At 33.1% G+C, this 18,668-nt stretch overlaps 1 protein-coding gene across 11 annotated transcripts in view; it reads left to right on the top strand.

The window, feature by feature from the left end:
* The window catches only part of LOC129807231 (disintegrin and metalloproteinase domain-containing protein 33), a 595,021-nt gene that overhangs the window by 268,613 nt on the left and 307,740 nt on the right, over window positions 1-18,668 (top strand). For all 11 annotated transcript variants that reach the window (XM_055856367.1, XM_055856368.1, XM_055856360.1 and 8 more), the window contains one exon: window positions 9,595-9,645. In XM_055856367.1, the coding sequence (XP_055712342.1) occupies window positions 9,595-9,645 (51 nt within the window). The remainder of the gene's footprint in view (window positions 1-9,594; window positions 9,646-18,668) is intronic.

The following is an 18,668-nucleotide window of genomic DNA, read 5'->3' as shown; positions in this document are numbered from 1 at the left end:
TGTTTTTCATAGAAAATTCATATGCTTCTTTGGGTACTAGAGTCCCAAAAGAGACAAAAGAGCTAAAAGACCCCTAGTTGCATTTTTTTAAATTATAAAATGTAAAAATGGACTTTTTAATTGTTATAAGCATTACACTTCAGATTTAAAGTTGTATTAACATACATAAGATCCTCTAAAACTTTTTTTCGTGTTATCTAGTTCATGGGATATCTGTAACGCAAGTTTAAATTTTGATACACTTTTTTCAGATGGAAATTTTGTGAAATCCATTCACACTTGAATTACCAATAAACCGCAATTTCTCGATTTTCAATCCAACAGCCTATTTAAAGTCAAGAAGACATTCCCATCGATGGCACAATCACCCTGAAGCATCAGCATTACATCATTTGTCGATGCTTCGTGCCAATTTCACTGCAGCAACGTTCCTCGGTGTGAAAATTAAGAAACGATAAGGGGATAAAATTCAATATTATATAGACGACGGACGGGGGTAGGAGAGGTGGTTAGGTGGCAATTGAATGATGAAATTGGAAGGCAAATGGTATTTACATATTTTATTTCAAACTGAAGTTGGATGAGAACAAATGCGTTTGATTGAGTACTTGGGCGTAAATTGCTAACAGTTTTGGATGAGTTTCACTGAGAAATTCTGTGGGGTGGATTTAGAATTAGTTTATCCTCCGTAGTTTTTGGGAGGTGTGACATTGAGTGGGGAATGGGTATGACAGGGTGAAAGTTTATGGCGGAAGTGACAATTATAAATTGTCTTTGCCCATCCATAAATTCACTTTGTATTCATTTACCCAACCTCAAACCATCATCGAGACTTTCGACAGCGGAACATTTGTGCACCGACCCGGATACACACACTGGAGAATGGGCGTAGGATTCTTCCTGAATAATTCATTTCATCAAATTTAATTTAGACTTTTAAATAAATACTGGGTAGAGATCCTCTCCAACAAGCCTCGGTTCTCGGGAGATGGGAACAACTACTCGTTGGTAAACATACAAATTGAAGTGGTTCTGGCTTTGTGTCGCCCGATTTTCCCTGTTTCTGGTTCTATAATTCAATTCGTTGGAGACAAAAACATGGGCACATTACAGGGCTATTTCGGGAAAATGCAGACTTTTAAAATAATACTTATGATTTTGAGTTTTTCTAAGGACTACAAGGAATCGCCTGGACCTTGACGTACTCAGGGTTCGTTCATGAAAACACTCTTACTTGTACGTCGTAAGCATTTACGTATAAGACGTTATTTGACGTGGAATTAATTCTGATGCTAAATGATATGTAGGGTAAAATGAGGTAATTTGGAACCATTTACAATTTGGGACATTTGAGATTTTCTCACTGTTTTAGAGAATCAAAAGTAAGTAAAGCTGTGTCTTTTTTTAATCGTCTTTTTCTTCTATTTCGCGGTCTTTGTTTTTTCTTTGCTCACCTGAAACAATTAGAAAATCTCGAATGTCCCAAATTGTAAAAGGTTCCAAATTACCTGATTTTACCCTACCTTATGCTGTGTATCATAATCAAAAGACTCCTTTGACGGTCCCTGTTCCTCAAACAATTCAAAAGCAGAAGGTACCAATCATCAGGAATGCTTGTAACCCTGAATTAGCCTCGTTAATCCCTTATGATCGCATTTTACGTATAAACTAAAATTCATATCAATAGGCAAGTTTCAAAATTGAGTCTACTCTGTATGTAACCTAGGTCCTAGTTGTGATCCTCCGTCTATTCTCAATGCAAAAGTGGTGCCATACCTTTTTCATCTGATCACATCTAAGGGTTGGAAAACTATTTAATTTTCTAGTACCCAATTGAAAAATCACTGCAATTTCCTTGTCTTTACAAAATCTAGACCTTCTAGAACTGGGCTAAGGCGGTCTTCAGACTAGAGGTTTAGCCCAGTTCCTAAAGATCTCAATATCCTGAATAGAGAGCAATTTTATTGCTTTTTGAGAATCTAATAGGTCACTTATCTGTAATAATCCAATCCTAAGTTAATTTTTTCATAAAATCGTGATTGATAAATTAGAGCAGTTAAACCATATGGCTAAGTCTTAGGTCTGAAGCCCGTATAAGTTACTGGTCTGATCTTGATCTGACCAGCCATGAGTCGTCGCCATTAGAGCTTGTAAAACTGCACTATTCTTAAGTTATATAGCTCTAGGAAACTGGAGTTCTTTCAACTTCTCTATGAATAGGAACTACTAAGGTCGTGTTATGTTTATCCTTGCGTACTAGGCGATCAGCTCTCTGAAGCCTATTGAGACTGATTGCTTTCTGAAATCTACCTCTTCGTAACACTCTTATAACTCATTGCTATGTAGGCTCCTAAATTGACTTCCCTCCCGTGCGAGGCTAAAAATCCTTATTAAAATTGTCCTCTCAAACCATCCATACATTCCATAAGACAGAAATTCTTTCAAAATCGTTCTATCATACCAGGTTATGACGTTGCAATTTTATTTGCTAATGACCAGCGATTCAAACGGTTACATGATGGTTGATGGGTTGGTAGGATCCTATGCCTCAGTTTGAGAGCTGGACTATTTTTTATTGATTGAAAATAACCTATATTGGCTTCAAGATTCCGTGAAGCCAGTTGCATGTAGCCTTCCGTAACGATCGAGTTATCAGAGCTATGATGGTTGACCCGATGTGAATATTAGGAATCCGTAGTCTGGAATTTGTTGTTCCCTATCATAAATCTTGCTTAATTAACATTCTCCATAGATCAGCTTAGGTATAACAGTTTGACATTTCACTGACCGGATAAGCTATTTGATTAGAATGTAGAATACGGGAAAGCACGTTACGTTTGGACGATTTATGCTTCGCACAAATCATTTTATTCAATGTGTTATAAATGAATGTGGCACATTGTAATATTATATTATTATATTATTAGCTAGTCCAATGCCTCAAATTTTCAGAAATGACCTATAAGTGAAATCCATAAGGAACATAGAAAAAAAATTGAATTGTCCGAAGCTTGAGTCGTCCGAAAGTAGCGCGATTTCCCCTACAGAACGGATAGTCAAGAACTCACTTGGTTCAAAAAGTAATTTATAATTTCCAATTTTTTTTTGATTCCATGAGCAGGCATTTATTAAGCACATTTTATGAATAAGTATCCAAGGTGACATATACGAACTTATAGTAGTGTTTGAAAAGGATAAATGCATGTTTTGAAGTGCTCTTCATTCACATACGTTTCCAAATTTTTTCGGCTATCCGTTTTCGAAAATACAGAGGCTTATGATGACGAAAACATTGTATAGTCCCCATGAAACATATAGAAATGGGTATGATGAGGATGCTGAAAGTTTTTACTCGTTATCTCACCACAAATTTCTGCCTACACCTCCAGATAGCATGGATGAGGGTATGTGCCAGCAGACCTTCCCACATACTATATAGACGAAAATGACCAGAATATGCTTTTGAAATTTAAATTTTCGGCCCTGTAAGATGCCCCAAACTTTGCAAATATATATTTTGTGCTATATATGGCAAAATTTTGCTGGGAGATGAATTATTCAATATAGTCACACTCTAGTACAGATTGACGTGTGAATGGAGGATTTTCCAGTATGAGCAAGTCTGACGCTTTCGATAGGATCAGTCACACTGCATAAACATTATATGACACATGAAGTTTTCACCACTAACACGTCTTATCTCCAGTAACGACAATGTTTAACTTAATAGTTCGTCTTGTCAAATCATCTCATTTTGTCAATGAATTCCCACACCATCTGGTGGATTGAATATTTTCATTTAACGCATTATTGTCATCACTAATTGGATGAAGAACATGATTTTGGTTCACCGAAAATGACATTATCACATGTTCTGAATTTAAAATCAACCGAAAGTTGCAGTTCAATCGTGATATAACTGTTAATTGAACATAGTGTTGTAATACTATTATTTTATATATATAAGAAACAAAAATAATTTTAATAGCTCTATGAGCAAGCCATAGGGTAAGATCACATAATTTTGGACAGTTTCTAAATTTGGACACTTTGAGGGTAAAATTGGACACTAAAAATAAGTTGATTAAGATTATGGATTTTTATTCCAATATGAATAATGAATTCAACCTAAATATTTCTAATCAAATCATTTTTGAACGTATTAAAACTAATTTTAATAAAAACAAAGACTATAAACAGTTTGCCAAGTTTCCAAACAACCCTTCTGAACATTGATGCTTATAAGCACCCTGTCCAAAATTATGAGCCCTTACCCTAACTAATAATTATTATTTGATTCATTTGGTTAAAACATGATCTTTCTTACGTAAAAAAATACTGCATTATAAAGTCTTCAACTAAATCACAGTGTCAAAACAAGATATTAATTAAAAAGAGAATCAGGATTATAAATTTATTTCAATTAAAAATGCATTTCATATTCGATCATGCAATATCCTAAAATTTAATTGCAATAAATTGAAATCAGCTTTTTTGAACTTAACCTAGAGCTAGAGAGAAAACCGTAAGACATATCAACTTCCGATCTTCGGTGACCTCCTCTGAAGAAAACATTATCTAGTGATGTTTTTTACTCCTTTTCCCCCAGTCTTTCCTTTCTTTCCAAAAGCAACGTTTTTTTGGTTTTCTCGTAAACAATTTCAACGATTTCTTTAATTTTTGGATATGTCCGTAGTAGCTCTAGGTGAACATTTCGTCCATGCACGCACACCTACCACCGGAAAATTCGCCATTTTGGTTTTTTTAAGATCAAATGCAACCTAGCCAGAGGACCTATTTTTCTACCGATTTATGCTTGAATTTGGATGTTATGGAAAGGACTTGAAACTTTCAGCCTGGTTGCATTGGTATTAGTCGATAATAATGAATTGTTAAAGCACTCATAAATTATACATACCTATATAATTTGTTTGGATATATTTTTTAATCTGGAAGATAGGCGGTAAAAAATATCGACTTTTGTCTTGATCTCCTTGCCTCCAAAACTATGTTATTTTAGACTTATTCGAATACAGCTCTATCGATTTCTTTCATTTTCGGATTCAATTTTGGAAGTAGCTCAAGTGAACATTTCGTCTATACATACCTATGATCGGTAAATTCGTCATTTTGATTTTTTGAAGATGAAATTTAACCTAGCTAAAGGATCTATTGTTTTATCGATTTACTTGAATTTGGATATTATTAAAATGTCTTGCAACTTTCAACCCGGTTGCATAGGTATTAGTCGATAATAATGAATCGTTAAAGCACTCATAAATTATACATATTTTGTTCGAATGTTTTTATTTATTGGTTGAATATATTCTTCGATCTGTAAACTAGACGATAAGAAATATCGACTTTCGTCCTGATCTCCTCCCCTCCAAAACCATGTTATTTTAGATTTTCTCGAAAACAGCTCATCGATTTCTTTCATTTTCGAATGTAATTTTGGAGGTAACCCAGGTGAACATTTCATCCTTGTATACCTATGACCGGTAAATTCGTCACTTTGAATTTTCAAACCGGTATGCACCCGAATGCGAAAATGTAATTCACAGTAAGCTTCTTGAGCTCGAGTACTTAGTAAAGCTGGGTCTGTAATACTTTACAGGGGGTCCCGAGATTATTCATTTCGGAATGATGCAAACACATCTATGCATTTTTGCCTATCACTTGGAGCTTATTTGTGAAAAAATGTTGATATACCCACAAATGTATGCATTTTTTAGAGGCAATAAATTAGAAATGCACTTATGAACAATTGGCACTAAAAAATAGCCCAAGAAATTAGCGCCAACAATATTTTGCATATTATTCAAAAGAAAGTCCCCTGGAAGAATGTAAAATTTCTATATGAATAAAGCCGTTTCGCGCACTTTTTCTCGGACCCGGAAATATGCATAATCCCGAGATCTCGTGTACTTTTCAAAATGTAATTCTAGACCTCAAATAATACAAAAACCACAAAAACTACCCATAGTCCACATTAGTTAATCTATTTTAATTTTGCCAATAAATTATTGATAATCAGCACGTTAGAATCAGTGCAGATACCTAAAGTTTTATTCTGGTAATCAGCGTATTTATAAAAGAAATTAGTGATGCTGCCAATTTTCCCAGCTAATGATTCTTCTATCTAATTTTTAAAGCAAATTTGCTTTACTGCAACTGAAATCCATTCGATTAGTGAATTATTTCGCGGTTATTTTGCAATTATGTCTTTTACCGTTTAACTCTGATCTCCCAAACCCAATTAATGTCCAAAGAGAAAGACAGTGGAATATGCAAATGGGAATAGGAAGGTAAAAAGTATGGAAAATGAGTAATTTGAAACGCCATTTGAGAAAGAGGAGGTGAAATTGAAAATTAGCAGCACTGTGGTATTTCCATTTCAGAAACCCCATGACGAAATGGGGCGAGTATATAGAATTTTCCCAATATAAACTCAATTTTCAATATAGGGTTAAATTTAAACTCCCCACAAAGTGGGCAAATTTTCCGTGAAGGAAATCTGACATTGTTTGTTGTACATCAACTTTGAAGGCATCCAAAGAGGGGGGGCCATGGGGCTAAATTGAATGATTGCAGGTGAGTATGGATGAGACTTTCAATATTAAACTGTTTACACTCTTTTCCAAACTAAACGATGATGGTCATGTCTTCGTGTTTGAAATTACACCAAATAAATTTGCCACCACCCCCTTGACTCTCTACAACGTATTTTGACGTTGATATAACATGTTGGGTGTGTTGGATGCAATTAGGAGAATGGGATATGGGGGGTGGCAGGAGTTAAATTAAATTCTCATTCAGCACGAAACTGAAAATGTGTTTAAAATTCAACCAAAAGGAATTTTTAATTGACACAGCAACTAGTTTTCTACTCGCCCGATTTGTACATATCTGGCAATCATACACTAATCAACATGATTAAATGCACTGAGTCGTTAATAAATCGTTTTTCACCGCATTTAATTGCTACACATAATCCTTGTTTGGCAGAAATTCAATTTGCAACATGCAAAATCAGTTTGTTGAATTTTAAACCCTCTTCACACCACCAGAGATTTTCTGTCAGTCCTTTTTTTTTAAATTTTGTATTTGCACAAGAGATAACATGTGATATGTGAACCCTACACTGTTTGGTAAAAAAATCAGAATTAATCAGTTTTCAAATTAAACTCAATTTCTACTTTAAAATATTTCGTCTGCCGCCAACTTATGATTATCGATGTCGTCGAGGAAAAGGCAAAAACTCAAACTCCACACTTTGAAAGTTTATTATATGAATTTTTTTTTTTTTTGAAATAATATCTTCTCATTTTTATGCATTAAACTTTTCCTTAAAATGAGCATCCGAGTTTGATCGATTTCAACGGAGTTAGAAAAAAGCAACGCAGTAAGGTTCTTGCGCATATATTAATATTATCGTGATTTTATTAATTCTCTTCAATATTATTGCAAAAATTTCTTTTCTATAATGACTCTATATGAAACAATGAATAATTCTATTGATTTGGAATGGGGAAAAATATTTCAACAGTTCAAAAACAAGCGTTAAAGTCGCACTCTATGAAAAGCATCGGGATTACCTCTCTTTACTATATTTAAAATATTCATACAGTGTCTAATACAAATTATCAATCTTATATTCATCTTTCTGTTAGCTCACTATGTGTGAAATTGCAATATTACCAACGTTACCAACCATCGTAGATGATGTAAATAGCAAAAAGTAAAGTACTTTTGAGGAAACATTAAATTGACTCAATATAGAGAGATGAAATTTAGTAGTTCCCAGTTAGAATTTTTTATAAAAAATTTCATACTTCTAAGAATTTGCTATTATAAAGTCTTCGAAATTCGATCGGGAGAAATTCCTTCACAGTGCATACATTGAAGATTGGGTACTTTTGAGGGAATACTGGAGTAAGAAGGGCAAAAAAGTATATTAAATTTTATTTAGAAGTTTTTTGTACATGAGTACTATTGAAAACTTGACTGCTCCTACAACCACCTACAACAGTCAAGTTATAATAATTCTATTGCACGTTCCTGCTGTAAATGAGATTTGTATCTGGTACATCGAAGTGCAATATACACATCATTTTATAAGTTTAAAATTTTTCCATGTTTTCCATGCAAAACTTTGAATTGAATTGAAAAATTGAATAGTACCGCATTCACAAAAATGTTATCTTAAATATATTAAAAACCATTTAACAATTTTATTGAATTTACTTACTTTATAATTGATAAGCCTACCCCTCAATTTATTATAAATAAAAAACATCAGGAGAAATCAGAAATTCAGTTAGCTGCCAAACAATTTCTTCGATAAAATACTGAAAGTAAAATTGCTCAAAAGAAGTGGAACGTATTTCGAAATCTGACAAAAAGGATATTTCGAACGAGCTTGCTAAAAATTAAAGAGATTTCCATTTACACTTTATTATAGAAAATTTAAAGCACTATAACTTCGCTAAGGATAATATTCGACCACTTCAAAAGAAACTATACCATTTGAGAAATATGTATGTAATTGTATGTAATTTATTTGCCAACATGTGTCTTTACAAAAATATTCTAAGTCTTCTCAAAAATTCTCGGAAATTCTCAAAAATGCTAGGCTAAATATTGATAAGCAAACACTGAGAGAAATCCGAAAGAGTTAAAGTAACATTCCGGAAATGTTAATTTTACCCTGCATTATTGATCCGAAATCGGTGTAAATATTACCCTTTTTAAGTGTATAAGGGGTTAAATTAACCCTTTTTCATGTCAATTTTATCCTTGAAAAGGTGTTAAATTAACATTAAAAAATGTTGATATATTTTTACACCTAAAAAGTGTTAAAGTTATGAGGAAAAAATGTTAATCGCACCCTCTTTTTTTCTCAGTGTAGGATATTTTACAGTATTCTGATTCCCTTATTTTGAACTATAATAAACGGAATAAATATCTAGTTGACAGATTTTCTATACTTTGAAAAATAAGTAAAAAAATTAAATACATTCATTGACATGCGCAATCAAAGGCAAAAACACATTCCCCTACGAGTTGCCGAAATTAAATTATCAAAAAATATGTACAAATTCCACATATTCTAAAATATTATATTAATTTATTTCTTCCATTCATTTTTATGCATAATTTTATTTTTTTTATTATTAACATCTGTGCAATAGTTAAACGTTTTGAAACTTAAAAGATTTATTCAAATTGTTTTATTTTTCGCACATTTTTTTTTAAATTGGTTTTAATTAAATTAAATTCACTTTAAAAATAAAACAAAATCCACAAAAGGTAACTTTTCTCCAGGAAGATTACTGATAAAGCGGATAAAGCCATATTCTTGTACACAACGCGAAAAAAAAGTTTGTTATAGAATATTATTTAAACATTATTATATTCCCAAATGTGAAAATTTCGTGTTCAGATGCTAATGCTGATGACGAAAAAAAAAGAAACTTTCGCATGAATATTTTAATGAAGTGCAGTACAAGATTAAAAAAAACATACACAAAGCGCAGAATAAATGAAACATTCATAATTCTGATAATTTTTTTATGTTTCCATTTTTTGCAGAAGCTGACTACACTCTGGATGATTCCTTCTGGAATGAGGAAAGTCCTGTTGGTAAGTCACACAGAAAGTTTCTTCTTTATGATCTTGCTCTTGAATTGTGAGAAAAAAGTTTCTCAAAACATATGCATATGCAGAGAAAAAAAACAGAGATAAAGAAATAACTGAATAAGATACATAAGGAATAAAAAGAGCACATTAGTGGTTTTCAAAGCATGAATATTCTTTTTGGGGTGCTATACAGAAAATCAACGTGGTGACTTTGTATTAAAAGTCAGTGAAAATGTCGTGATTCATGGCTTTGAATTGATGTTGAAGGCAGTATGAGTGCATTATAACAAAGAATTGAAGAAGCTTTTTATGCTGCCACCAACTTTCAGAATGCTTTCTCTTTTTTTTTCGGGAGTGAGAAAAGTCATTTAAAAAACGGAAGACTTTCGACTTAATTTTACTCCCACCATATTCTACCATACCTCTGCTTTTTCCTTTCAAAATTTTCCAGGGAAAACAACTAGGGTTGAACATAGGGGCTTCAAGCTGATATCTCTCATGCACTATGCTCCTTGACTAAGTTTCACGTACAAATATAATGTTTAAGTTCCTCTGCATTTAATACAATTATGTTGTTTGTTGAACACGTAACTCACCGGCTGATGGTAATAGTCAGGGAATAAATTATGTTCACGAGACTTCAATTTACTAATATATCTGAATCATTATCTAACCACGTATAATATTTAAAGTATGACTTAATGCAAAGGAATAAAAACTTCCAATAAGTTTTCAGGGCAAATTTCAAATTTATTAAATCATCTCCATTTCTAAGCATTCCATTGAATAGCATCCAAAAGTGTACTTAGCATATCTACTTATTCAGTTACAACGACTAGGATCAAATTTCACAACATATCATTGATAATTCACTTTAAAATTAATTGTAATAATTTCCTAACGAATTGTCTAGAAAATATTTGGAATAATAGGAACAACAATGAACTATTCATGTAATGAAAGTTGTTCTATATTGAAATTTAATAGGAGACGGTAGGGCAGTTTCTGGCATGATTTTGGAATTGAATTTCAGGTCTCTTTTACAAACAGATGGCAAACATATCCAAACCTTAATAAGCACGCATTAGTGAATTTTAGGGCGCAAATAGATTATGGCTGCTCCTCAGGAATCTTTAGCCTGTAAAATTTGGAAGTAAAAGTATGTTCGAAGCTCGCATCAGGGGGTTAATAAGTCTGCCACTCACGGTACACTTTGAGTACGATCAGCGCGATCTTGTTGACTGATCGCGCGATCAGTGCGATCTTATTGACTGATCGCACGATCTGCCACTCACGGTACACTCGCTGACTATACTTATTCACCCCCTGATTCACATACACTGAGAGCCTACAGAGAAAAAAAATTTCGTAAAATTGTTGGTAAATGTTTGTGAATTCCTATTGGGGACTTACAAAGTGCTCGTAAACCGTATAGCCCATTAAAAATGTTGTAAAAGTTCGTATTTTTTCAGAAACATTGTTCGTAATATAATCACTTGACGACCATTTTTTGTTCATTTATAAATATTTGTTTGTAAATGTTTGTAAACACACAAGAAATGCTCGTGCAATTTGTCATTTGTTCGTAAGTTTTTGTCAAACAAATAAAAATGTACAAAGAAATGTTTGTAAAAAAAAACAAAAAATGCTCGTCAAGTGATCATGTTGCAAACAGAATTTGCGAAAAAGTACAAGCTTTTGCGAACTTAGAGGTCTTTTCCATAAATTTCTTTTCCCGAATCCTTAATGACAAATTTTACAAGCTAAATATTCTCAAAGATCAGACCGAATCGATTTGTATATTTAGTTTGAGATAACCCTTCTGAAAACTGATAATTATGATAATCCCTAAAATAGATAATTGATTAATGTTCAACGAATCGTTCTGGAAATACTTAGAGGAAAGTGAGGCACCCTTGAAAGTGGAAATTTTCACCTATTTTTAAATAAAATTGAGCCTTATCGTGATATAATTTAGCTGCACAGACAAATTGAGAATAGTTTCCATTTCTTGACTTAAAAAACTGTTATTAGGATCGATTTAAATTAAGATAGATCGGTAAATTTATTCATCAACAATGCTTTCGAAGTACACTTTCGTTTTAACCCATTCCTTACCATGGTATTATACATCATACGCAAATTGAGTGATTTTAGATGATTTATTTCTGGGCAATTGATATTCGAATTTCTGTCGGGAATGGATTTTTAGTTACTTTAGTCCTTCAATTACTTGGAAAAATAGCCCGACAAAAGATAGAAATACATTTTGTGTTTATTTTTTCGCTTCGCAGAAAGTCATGCAAAATTTTTACTCAAAATGGTGGACGGAAAATACAACATCCCGTCGAATTTGTTAAAATTGACCTCCATGCTCTTTCCTGATTTGAATTCTGCTTGAAAATTTGTTTTCTTGGATAGTTACTCTATCTAAATCTAATAATGTTTATAATGAATTGGTGTACAAAATTTAAATTCAGTGACCGTTAAGACGTGTATTTGACCACGGCTCCTCGCGCCCTCATAATAGATAAAAAATTTCTTTTCAAAAAGAAAAACATCTATTATTTATTAAGAATATAATTGCAATATATGAACATTCTATCTCAAGTATTTCAAGTACATTGACTGAATGCGTTAATGAGATTTCGTGTAGTTTTTAGCGGCCACCACCGCCTTAGCGTTAGTGATCAACCTTAATATCAAAGCCGTGGAAAAGCTCTTTCTCAGGTTGTATATATTCGTATATATCCCACTAGGCAAAATCTAAAACATATTGAAGAATAAATTTTCACTTAATATCGTTGAATTTTACAGTTATTATCAACTTCCTTGGGTATGGTACCACAGAGCTTTAAGCCCATTTCTTTAAAAGAAATTGGACCAAAATGTAAAAATGAAAACTACCTCTTCGTGTAACTACCCCATGCTCCTCTAAATCCGAATACATGCAAATTCAAATAAAATTACAAGCACGATGTAAATTTGATAGAAACCAAATTCCTAAATGTTACCCAATTTGAAATATTTCATATAAACATGAGACTAATTAGACCAAATGAGATTGCTGTCGAAATAAAGATAATCCTTTAAAATTAAACACAATCACAACAAGAGCCAGAACCATCCAGTGAAACTCGATGATATTTCATTTCACAAATTCTCGTCAGAAAAAAACTGAAAGCGAAAAAAAGGGCAAAATATACAATAAAAGTTATAATAATATACACCCTCTCTTCATAATATCAAATCATGACCCAAGTCGCCCCTCTTGAGTGTATTACAGAAGAGAATATGGATGTCTCAAGAGACTAGAACTTTGGTTTTGCCTCATTTCATTCTTCTCCTGCACGATGTCCTTCGCCGAAAGTCTCTGGTAAGAAAACTTAATCATCCCCAAAAATATTCGTCCTTCCCTTATCACCTAAGACCACCCTTCTCACAGCCTAGCAAAAGAAGTTACATAGAAGAAAAAAAAGCAGAAAGCCACCCAACTTTATACACAAAAATATTATGTCGATTATAACCATCTGAGAAGTTTATTTTTGCAATAGAACACGAATAGATTAGATACAGAAGTACCCACAACACCAGTAACATCGACCATGAGATCACAATTTTCTCTTGGCCGCAGGATTTCTTGGAAGATACTCTCTAGAACGGAAAAAAAGAGGCCACATAGAGGAAACTCTGAAGAAGTTGTGAAGAAAAGCAATTACGACAATTGAGGTTGGATCTGCCAATTCATTCGCTTTCTGCGAATGAGGAAACGAATGAGGCACTTGTTATATGTTACGAAATGACTTTCATTAAAATTAAGAGGACCTTGTATTATTTTTTTTCTCCTCCATATTCCACCAAAGGAAAATGGAATTGCTTTTCTCTTTGACTGACAAGAACAGAGTTTTTCATATTTTATCATTTTATAACTTTAAATCAGACTGAGATTTCATTAAAATATGAATAACAAGTTGCAGACTCGTGACGACTGTCAAGTACTAAAAAATATTAGGATTCGCAATGCGAAACAGTTACAAAAATCCTAGCACTGGAAGCACATTAGCAATATTTTGAATTATTTTTTTTTTGCAGAGAGATTGTCTTTGACTTAATGAATAAGCACAGCCTGAAAATAATTTTAAGTCACGCCCCCTTCGAAGGTATGACCAACAGAAGTTAATGATTTTTAAAATAGTTTATTAAAACGTAAGATGGAGCAGTAGTTTGGTAAAAATGGTCTGTATATATAATTTTCTGACTATCAAATAAGGCAAAGTCTTGAGACTGGGGCAAAAAGTCACAAATGGAAAATTTCAATGTTCAATATCTTCCAAAATAAAAAAAGTAGCGACTTAAATTTTTTTCCATAGATAGCCTCCATAGACCTTCTTCAATGTCGTAAATTACTTAGAATTCGAACAAGGAATTTAGAAAATAAAGAATATCGAAATTTTTAGCCCTATTTTTCACTGGTGAATATTTCCTAAATAATTTTGATTCTTTGAGTGCGAAGCCGCTATTTATTTGAAAGTTTTACAAATATTCTTTTATCCAGAAATCCTTTAATTAAAAACGATCACTTGGGGAAAAAAGTAGCAAAAGGTCTGGAGCAAAATGTGACAAAAGCCGAAGCAATTTCTAATGTCTCACGGCGAAAGCAAACATCATTGCCATGTGTCGGCGCTTGTTGTTTGCATTGGTCAAACGATTTGCAGTTCCTTGGGTGTTTTGTTTTATAAAATAGCTAGAAAAGTGCTTTTCTCGTTCCGATAGAGAAAACGCTGTTTTACAAAGGCGTAGGGTGGAGTCTACACTTATGGACAACACAAAAATCTTAAGTTATTACATTAAACAGATTTCGAAAAGTCAAAAAAATTGGTAATTACATCATAAACTAATAATTTTATAACTTTTCGAAATCTGTTTTGCGTAAGAATTTAAGATTTTTGCACGCTGTCCATAAGTGTATAACATCCATAAGTGTAGACTCCACCCTAGAGGAATAAATTTCCTATGAAAATATGTCATCTACACTGCGAGAAATCATAAAAAGTCAAAATAACATTCCGGAAATGTTAATTTTACCCTGCAGTATTGATCCGAAATCGGTGTAAATATTACCCTTTTAAGTGTATTATGGGTTAAAGTTACCCTTTTTCATGTTAATTTCGCCCCTAAAAAGGTGTAAAATTAACATTAAAAAATGTTGATATATTTTTACACCTAAAATGTATTAAAATTATGAGGAAAAAAAGTTAATCGCACCCCCATTTTTTTCTCAGTGTAGGTATTTTTTTTAAACTTGCGGAAAAACTATTAGCTATTTGCCCCAGCATTTTTAAGAATTGTCACAACAGAATTTAAAAAATGGATCTATAAATATACTTCCTTTCACAAAGTTGTAGAGCGGTAAATTTCCTATAAAACTGCGCTAATTAGAAATTTCTGGGGCACTCGGGTAGCTTGTAAAAAATAAAATATCCGTTTTGTTACTTTTTGCCCCAGTCTTCCCTGTTAATTAAGGGAGAATTCAGTATTTCCATATCAAATTATTTAAAAAAAAAAAATCCAATTTGAAGCATTAATTAAACTATTCTACCCGGTCTGAAAATCTGTTCCATTTGTAATATCTGCTTTTGTAGCTTGATGACTTAAGGGGGTACCACTACCCTATTTATTGAGAATTGAATATTTAGCATCTAAGGTGTGCAACAAGAAATGTCAGAAGCATGCCTTCGAAATTGTCAGTCATTCATAAAAACTTTCAAAGGGACATTTGTAGAACTTGCTGGGAGTACTCTCGCTCATAATGGAATGGCCATAAACATGCTGAAAGGATGCTCTAAAACTTTTGCACTCCGAAAACTTTCTCGTGCTCCTGTACAAAGAAATCAAATAAAAGCTAAAGACGAGGGATTGGCGGGCAATTAATTTTGATAATGAAACGATAAGGAAAATCATTAAATTCAATAAATAAACCGATTAAAAATATTTATGTGAATCATTCTCCAAAGTACCAGCAGTGAGAACAATTTCAATTACGTGGCTGGTGCAAAAGCTGTCCATTGATGCTTTTGACGTTGGGTGAAGGTGCCTTTAATTAACTTTTATGTGCATCTTCGGTAGGAGCGACACCCCTTAATGAACTCAGTGGGAACTCCTGTGCTTTGAACTCGATTTTCTAATGCTTTTCCATGAGCAGAAGACACCCGCAGATTTATAGACCATCCATCTCAACATCCAAGATTCACCATCCAGCCCAGAATTTATCCCACAGTTTTCCACCAGGCTAAACTAACATTATATATAACTGCGGCGTATTATATAGTTTAGTTCACCGCCAACACATACAGGAGGCAAGAGTGAAGTGGAATTTTATCGCAACACTCTCTATTTCCCATAAAATAAACTCCACCGACACCATTTCTGCCAAGAAGGTGGCTTCTACTGCACTTTTCCTCATTGACACCCATACACCGTCAGAACTTCCGTCCTCAGAAATCATCCACATTGAAATAATACCGTCATCCGGACTATAGGAATGACTCAACTGCATCCCTGCCCCAGGATTTCTCATTAAAATAATTACTTTCGAATCACACAATGGATAACTTAAAATATTTTCCCGCAAAGCTTTTACTGGGCTTTAAATCTGAATGAAAACCACAACGGAGGGAACTTCCTAAAGAGCAGGAGGAATTTGTTTTATAAGATTAAATAATTGGGGACAAACACTGTAGAGTTATGCTGTTTTAATGAAGTGTCTTCACCATCAGTTGAAAATAATCTCGAAGAAAATGTAATTATTTAATTTCAATTTTGAGAACTTGCAATTAGAATTGTCGTCCTTTTCGTTAATGTGAATTTATAAAAGAAATCTCATAAGATTTCTGAATTTTCATAAAATTAAATTATTTTCACAATAGATTCTTCATGAAATTTTCTTTTCTCCAAAATAAATTGTATCAATTTTGAAGTATTATTTTTCTTTCCAAATTTCTTTAGAATTTGCTTTTGAGTTTTTTTTTAATAGCACTGAAATTGATATTTCTGACATTTGATGTTGCTTTTAAAAATACAATAACATTTCACATGCAAAAGACTTCAAAGCTTTTATTTCATTTTCAGAGGTATAAAGATTCAGTCGATGGTCTTTTGACTCGTGAGACAATCTAAATTTCAGAGGGAGGCCTCTTTAAAAAAAACTACTTTTAATTGTATAAACATAAACTGAATTTATTAAATTGTATAAACATAAACTTAAATTCTTTCGAAGCAACATATGCTCTTAATTAAATTTTCTATTTCACAGAAAGGTAGTATTGACTTCTTAGAAAAGCTATATATAAATAAATAATAAAAATACACCTTCTACAGGAGTTGTTGCTCAATCAAATTATTAAGAGCAATGTCTTCCAAAAAACTTATTTATCGATACTTTTCAAAATTAAATGTGATATATAATATTATGTACGAAATAATTGATACAAGAGATGTTGTAACGAAAACAAATTAGGGGAAGATTTTGCAGGTTCGTATTAAAAAAGGAGTTCAAGATTTATGATTTTTTACTGAATACCACACAAACCGAATCAATTATATCACTATATCAAAAAATTCTCCTACTTATTGGTTTCATAATTCTGCCTCTCAAAACTCCTGGAAGTCCTTGGATTTTCCTCTACAGGAAAATGAAAATGTAGTAGCATTTTTTACGAATGTGTCCGGTTTAACTCTGCTTCGTACCATTTTTTCCAACCTCTGTAGGCCTCATTTTCCCCGGAAACATTACACCGGACACAAAAATTTGGGCATCACTACTTAGATGGAACTTTCATTTACTTGTTTTCACAATTTGTAGGAGGTATCACGCATTAAAAATCAATTTAAAGCTATTTTTCTAAGACATGTTTTTTGACACTCGGAAAACCATTTTTTTCCCTGCATTCTGACAGTCAGTTCAGAGCTCGGTTAGGTGTGATTCTCTTATAATCACAGCTATTGTAATCCTCGGATTTTCTCTGACACCTCCAAACAGTCTTACAGAACATATTTCGGACGTAACTGATTTCGGAAATAACCAGCCACCAATTTAAAATGAAATGTGGGAAGTTCCACTTTAAAACAAGGAAAATTGGATAAAAAATACTCTAAATACATCGAAGCGGCAATAAAAGAATCACATCTACCTTAAACAGTCTAGTTTCATCACTGCACAAATCAGAAAGAAGCAATCACACCTATTGTAATCCTCGTATTTTCTCTAATACTTCGAATCTGTCTTACAGAAAATTTTTTGAACATCAGTGATTCTTAGAATTACCAGTGATAAATTTAAAGTTAAATGAGGAAAACTCCGCTTGAAAACAAAGCAAATTGTATGAAAAATGCTTAAAACGCACCGTATGGACAATGAAAGAATCACACCTACCATAAGCAGATTTAGGATTAATGTTTGATTTGACAGAAGCGAAACAAAAACATCTGATGAAGTCTCACTTTGCTGTGGAAGTGCGTGTTTTTCTTCGAGATTTTCTTGAAAAATGTTGTAATCGTTGTAATATCACAATTTTCTTGTCAACTTGTTCAGTGGAATCTCTGGATGGGTCAAAATATCCAGAGCGACATGCACAGTGTGACCCAAAACAGTCTGGAATTCTCAGAGTTGGTGGCGAGGTTGGTGGTCACAATTTTGACTGATATTTTTACAAATCTGCAGAGAAGGCAATCTTTGTGAAATTTCCTCCGCCCACAAAAACGACCTCCTTCGAGTGAAAGATTTTCACGGTAAATATTAACCCTGATAAACGCTCTATAACTTGTAATGTTGTTTTTCTTCGAAAACACTCTTGAAGCGTGAACAAATGCATAAAATAATACACATCGGATTTACGATTTTAGGCCCATTTTTTATTTTTGCTTCTAGAACCCAGGAAAAAAGGCCTAGGCTCCCAAGTTTGTCAGGAAATCTGAGATATGGGATTAGCTATTAGAATATATGACCATGGATGATATTCATTTAGTAA

This window comes from Phlebotomus papatasi, chromosome 3, assembly GCF_024763615.1.
Source record: "Phlebotomus papatasi isolate M1 chromosome 3, Ppap_2.1, whole genome shotgun sequence".
In the NCBI taxonomy this organism is placed as follows: Eukaryota; Metazoa; Arthropoda; class Insecta; order Diptera; family Psychodidae; genus Phlebotomus; species Phlebotomus papatasi.
The sequence above is the reverse complement of the archived record's forward strand: the minus strand, read 5'-3'. Positions and strand labels throughout refer to the sequence as shown.